We start from the raw sequence: 6909 nt of genomic DNA, 5'->3' as shown, positions 1-6909 counted from the left end.
AATAACGGACAAGAGGTGCGCTTGATCAGCAAAGCAGCTAGCACGCCATTCCCATTTTTATTTATGTTTACCATTAATTTCCTCCCCATCGCCTTCACAAAAAGGAAAATCCTCACCATCACACACACTGCCGAATCAAGGTTCCTATTTCAAAAGCACAACATGCATGCATGAATGAATTAATAAGTAATGGTGCCTCGCCTTATCAGCAGGGGTGGGGTTTCGCACTTGACGTTGCGATTAAGCAATTGGTTCCACGTAGAGCAACGTGATCATCTCCTTGATCTCGTGCGAGGAAGTGAAGGCGTCGCCGCGCTTGTACATGTTATTCACCGTCCTCGCGAAGTTGACGACCGTCCGCGGCACGGCCAGCGGCTGCTGTTGCTCGGTCGGCGCGACGCAGTGTCGCACCATGTCTTTCCACGAGTCCTCGACGAGGTCTTTGATCTTATCGCGGGCGTCCTGCACCATCACGCCGTGCTCTTCCATGTAGCACTGGATCGTAGAGGCGTAGTGGTCCCCGGTTTGCTCACGCTGCAGCAAGATTCAATGTTAGCTGGATGATCAATAGGCAACCAAGAAGAAGAAATGCACATACAATTACATGAAATTACATGTGTAAAGAACTAAAGATAGACAATGACCTGGCTTGATACGATGTCATTGGAGAACCGTACAAACATATCAAACGTCTTGAAAGGTTGCGGATAGTTCAGAATCCACTCGAACGTGTCTGTTGTAGCTATGCCGCCTACTCCAGCAAATAATGAAGCAGACGCAAGTGTGAAGCCTCCACTGCTTCTGGCTGAAACCCCAAGATGTTCCTCCAGTGTTTTTGGCACATAATTTCCATCACGCCATTTTAGCTCCTCCGTGTATGCTTGAACTAATCGCTTCAACTGCATGGTAGGTTGAGTTGAATATGAACGCTTGTGAATTTAAAAGCCCCATTTTAGAATCTAGCTAGCTGGGCGTGCTGCTATAATCCCTTGTCTTAGAACACAATTGTAAAATTTATGAGCTCTAATAAATTTTAGCAGAATACTTGCCGTTTCTTCTAGATAGTGCACATGGTGTCTCTTCCCAGGTCCCAGTTCATTCTCAAATGAATGAAATGTCTTCAATAAATACAAGTAGAACCCCTTGATGTATGATGGAAGCAGTTCTGTTGCACTTTCATCCCACCTGCATTGTATAATATACAATATATTTATTAGAATCACTAGCACCAACTTAATTATACTTTGCTAGACATTGCAGCTCACTTTTCAAAAGCACTTACTCATCACAATGATTTCTGCGGTTGTAGAACCATTTTAGAAATTATGTTATTATAAATCAATAGGTTGTTACAGATTTTTTAATGGAGTTATTAAATATTTTCATGACTAATTAAACAACATTCCACAATGTGGCACGACAACCATGGATCTTATTGCTTATGACAAAAGCATTTCACATGGTAGTGAAATCTGTCTACAAATACGAGCAGTGATTATTCCATTAATATCTACTAGCTAGTTGAATGCCTTATAGTTAATTATGATTGATATATAGTTATTTGTAAAAATATATACATGTATGTTTCAAATATTGTTATATTTGGTATACCAAATGATGTATACCAACTTATAGATTCGAGTTTACGAAAAGTTGATAATTACTAGATTTGTAATTGTAGCTTACATCTCAGTCCACCGAAATCCATCTTCTATTATATCAAAGAAGTTTAATTATGATGCATGTGCATGTCCTTAAAATGTTTATTGATGCTAAAAACCAGGAAATTTTGAACAGTAATGATAACTTTTAAGCAAACTAAAAACTAACTAGTGCTACTTAAGGGACCATGACCTGTTGATTGCTTCGGCAAGTTGCATGCTCTCTTCGGTGGTACCATATGTGTCAAAGATATCATCTAGTATGGTCATAAATGCTGTCATCTTTGTAAGTATTATCCGTGAGTTACAATATTGAGGTTCATAACATGCTCCATTCATCCAAAAATACATTTCCACTATTCTATCTCTAGAAAATCCTAACTCTGATTCTTCATGGAGCTCCTTCCACCAACTGCAATGGCACACACATAATAACTTTGTGAGAATCAAATGAAAACAAGGAACGCTAGGTCCGTGGGGACTTGAACCCAGGTGGCTGGGTTGTACATCTAGTTTCCTAATCAAGTGAGCTCGGATCACTTCTTTGCAGCCCTAATGAACCTTTTATTTGCAAGGAAAAGAGAGCAAAATATGATTAACTTACACTGTGATGTTGTTTAGCTCCTCACAATAAAGAAGTTGCAAAAGATTGAAATTCAATTTTGCGAAATCCAATATGGCTTCATTTTTTGTAGCACCATTATCATAAATATGGATGTAGCTTCTCATTTCTACTATGCGAGCCCTTCGGAAAAGTGGTGCTTCAAGGGCTAAAGATATTTCATTTGCTAGTGGTGATGATTGTTGTAATACGCCTTCTAGGTGGCTTGTTGTGAATATTACGGCCTCATCGAGCACCTGTTCTCCATGTGTCCTAAGGTATGCTGCATTATATAAGCTCAGAATACTTCTTGTATTGTCGAACATAAAATTCCCTTCATCGTCTTTGAAACGAAGGAATACATCTGCATGTGGAGTTGGTCTAGTGGTTAATACATATCAAGTATTTCTAAACTACATGTGCCATATATACATAGCGGATTACAATTTCCATCATATTCATATTTTGCCGCAATACTTGGATTATATAGTGATATCTACCATGTAAGTTTTATGCACATTTTTGGAATCCTAGTTTATATGCAGTACTAGTGTTTGTCCACTCGACACTATCTAGATTTATGTTTTAAAGATGATTTTTATTTTTAGCTTCCAGGCAAATATAGATAATGCAGATGCGGGTTTTTAGGTCTTTATTACACATCTAGATCTCAGATTTGCACCATATTAACTATTTATAATGTAAATTGACTAATTTTACTACATTTGTTCTCAGAATCAAGCCATCTGAATGTTCTGATTATTCAAAAAAGTGTTTTGATTATCATGGGGTAAGCATATATCTGCTATGCAAGTGAAGGATTAGTCGAGCAACAAAATAAGAGACAAAATTTAAATGATTGTAACACCTAAAGGTCATACCAATTGCTTATATGCACCAAAATTACAAGCAACTTTGGCCTTACCAGCTGATACATCATATCCATTTGTCCGCAGAAGATAAAATCGGAGTGAAACTAAATGTAGATCTTCCTCGTTGTAACCAGACTTGTAGACATGGTGGAGCAGCTCGTTGATCTCGTTCTCATAGTAGATGTCCAGCCCGAGCCGTTGCAATGTCATTATAAGATCCAATAATTTTGGTAATTCATGTGTGCTATTTACGATATTCCTAACTTCTTCTCTCAGCACTTCAGCCTTTCCTTCCATGCATGCACGCTGCAATTTAAGGGTTAATGTTTATGATTAGTGGATCGACAGACCGATTGGTGGATCAAACATGCCAATTATACTGACATGCATGTGATGAGATGATGGATGGATAACATATTTCTTTGGAAAAATCTATATACCTAAGAGAGTGACACCCTTACCTATAATTATCTCAACATGTATGCTATCACGTCATCAAAATTATTGTAGCCGTTAGATTTACTAGCTAGAGCCACTAGCATCCATCCGATCTAAGCATGATAATCCTCAACATGCATTAGTGGATTTTATTAAATGGGCTTTAAATCACATTAGATTTAATCATGATATAATCCACTACCTATTTTTCCTAACCATGGAACCACGACACCTCAGTAAGCCATGCCTGCAAGTTCTATGTTATATTTTTGTTTATCCATACAACGCTGCCATGCTACATATATACTCCCTCCGTTCCTAAATATAAGTCTTTGTAGGGATTCCACTAGATGGACTATATACGGAGCAAAATGAAAATCTACACTTAAAATGCATCTATATACATCCGTATGTGGTTCATAGTGAAATCTCTACAAAGACTTATATTTAGAAACGGAGGGAGTAGTTGATTTTATTTATTTATTTTTATTTATAAATGGTACTCTCTTCGTCTGAAAAAACTTGTCCCAAGCTTGTCTATCAAATGGATGTATCTAGCACTAACTTGGTGCTACATACATCCATTTGAGGGACAAGTTTTTTTTGGATGAAGGGAGTACTCTTTTAACTACAATATATTTTTCTCTCTTTTATACATGCTTTTGTTATATGCTTCATGTGTTTTAATGTTTTTAAAGTGTATATTAAGAAATACTCTTAATTTTCATTCGTTGTAGTTCTTTATGTAGCACCTAATAATGCATCTCTTTTAACAAGATTATCACAACAATTCCCGGGGTATCATCTAGTTATATATGTTTCTTGATCTTACTAAATAAAAGGTATAGTTTAAGCAGGAATGGGCATAGAATGAGTAATTAGTGAAATACGGAAAGATCACTGGATACTTTGCCAGAGTGTGTTTCTGTGTTGTTATTATCTGATTGTAATCATAATATCCTATTCATAAATGATGAAAATCTTGCAGAGGCCGGGTACTCCCCTTTTCAAGAGAGAGAAATGATGAAAATCTTATTGCCTTGAAAAAAAGAAAAAAAAGGAATACGAAATGCTTTTCTTGTGGTCAGTAAAATTACCTGAGGGGCAGTAGGCGGTTGGTAAGTGAGGAAGAAACCACCCCAGAGGCTAGGGTGGAACGTAGGAGGTGGTACCGGAGCCTTTCGTGCCCGTCCGGTGTTGGAACGAGCAGGCGTTTCTGGCACCATCTTCTCGATGTCGATCGACCTGATCGAGCTGTTTTTGCAAGTCTCTTAATTCGATCGATGGAATGGATGAACGGGTGGCGACCGATATATGCCTCCTCTTTTTGCTGCGCCGGGTATTTATAGGCCACGATCAATAGGCGTACACATATCAAACCATGCATGATATATTGACCATGCGTGGAAGTGTAGGACTATGCAGCAGGTAGGTTAGGCGCGTACGTGTAGCTAGCTAGTAGTGGATGCCTTGCATTTGTTTATTGACCATGGGCTGCCAAGAAGCACGTGTTCAACTGGTGACGGATGAAGAGCATGAAAACTTCAGCATTTTGTCTGTTTTTTTTCATCTCTTTCCCACCTCATCGGTTTATTTTCACGTCACCCTCTCACACAACGAAAAAAATCGGAACTTATCAGAATTTTTCATGCTAGCACAAGTTATTTAGTAATGTATTTATGTGAAAGAATCAATCATGATCAACCTCTAAAGATCAAATTGAAATTAATTAACCTGACCTTAAATCGCTCAATCACATTAATTAGGAAATAAATAATCGATTTTAAGAAAACATTGCTCAATCACGTTAATTAGGAAACAAATAATCAATTTTAAGAAAACATTTCTCAGTCACGTTAATTAAAAAACAAATAACCGATTTAAAAAAAATAATGTGTAAATCATAACAAAGAAATCTCATTACCAAATCATTTATAAACCTATAATTTGTAATGGAATATCTCTACTCTACTCTTAAAGAAGCAGTACGTGTCGTTTGTTTGTTTATCCCCTCACCATTGATCGAAGTAATTACCCCACCCGCCATCCCTCTCAAGGTCCGACCACCCTCCCGGCTCCCCTGCACTAGAAAAGGAAACCTTCCAGTCGTGTGTGTCCGTTTTTCAATATGCCAAATCAATCGTCCCCAAGTGGGGGCTAGGTAAAAAAATCAATCATCCCCAAGTGAGAGATAGGTCAAAAAAAAAATCAATCGTCCCCATGTGAGGGTTAGCACGGTTTTTATTTCAGAAAAAATATCTCTACTCCTAATGGAGCAGTTGGTAGGACTGCATCCATGGTTTTTTTCATCCCTCCACTTTCGTCCGGTTTTTTTGATTGGTTTTTTCGTCCCCAACCCCACCGGTTTATTTTCGTGTCACCCTCTCACACAACAAAAAAAACTGAACGGGTCAGAACTTTTCATGCTGGCACAAGTTATTTAGTAATGTCTTTATTTGAAAGAATCAATCATGATCAATCTCTAAAAATCAAATTTAAATTAATAAACATGACCTTAAATCGCTCAGTCACATTAATTAGGAAACAAAAAAGGCAATTTTAAGAAAAAAATGTAACATCCCAAAATTCTAAATTTTGGAATGTTATATTAAATAAATAGTTTTGATTGTTTGTTTGATTGTGGTGTGGTTGCTTGAGTGAAATTTGAAGTTTTTGAAAGTTAAATGAGAGGAAATAAAATGACTATTCCAAACTTTTATTTTGCATTTATGATCTCCATGGATTCAAACTTTTTTCATCACAAAACCCTGGAGAGAAGATGACATGACTTCTTCCATTTAAATAAATGTAAGGGGTTTTGAAAAGATTTAAATTTTATTTGAAAATATTTTTCCAATACAAAAACTTTAAGCAACTCAATGATTTTCATGAGAGAAGATAAAATTACTTCTTCAAATCATATGAAATATGAGTTGGGAGTTAAAAAAATCAAATTGAAAGCCCCTTTTGAAATTATTCTCATTTTGGAGTTATTTAGATTTTATTCAAATTATTTTTCTCCAAAAATAAAATATATGGAAATTAGGGTAAAATGATTCCCTACATTAGAAAATTGGAGAGAAATAAATTTGAATTTATTTTGATATTTTTAAATTGATTTTTATAAGGTTTTTATTGCAGTAGTAGCACTGTTGGATTTATTTGAATTTTTGTGGATAGTATTTGATGCTAGAGAAATGTTCATTTTATAGAAAATCTTTTTTAAAATTTTGATATATTATATGCTTATATAATATATTTTTTTGTTTTTATTATTTTCATTTGTCTGTGTTAAAAAAAAGAGGAGGCCAGCCGCCCTAGACCAGCGCCCACCAAC

The 6909-nt window shown here is 36.3% G+C and overlaps 1 protein-coding gene across 1 annotated transcript; it reads right to left on the bottom strand.

Annotated features, from left to right (window-relative positions):
• Positions 1-240: 240 nt before the first annotated feature.
• LOC123130570 (zingiberene synthase-like) lies at positions 241-4798 on the bottom strand. The gene is made up of 8 exons (XM_044550440.1): positions 4670-4798; positions 3188-3440; positions 2266-2626; positions 1855-2073; positions 1283-1297; positions 1050-1185; positions 645-899; positions 241-534 (listed from the first exon to the last, which is right to left on the bottom strand). Exons 1-8 carry the CDS (start codon positions 4796-4798, stop codon positions 241-243), a joined length of 1662 nt encoding a protein of 553 aa, XP_044406375.1.
• Positions 4799-6909: the final 2111 nt, after the last annotated feature.

This window comes from Triticum aestivum, chromosome 6A (genome assembly GCF_018294505.1).
Source record: "Triticum aestivum cultivar Chinese Spring chromosome 6A, IWGSC CS RefSeq v2.1, whole genome shotgun sequence".
Classification (NCBI taxonomy): Eukaryota; Viridiplantae; Streptophyta; class Magnoliopsida; order Poales; family Poaceae; genus Triticum; species Triticum aestivum.
This window is presented reverse-complemented; position numbering and strand designations above follow the sequence as displayed.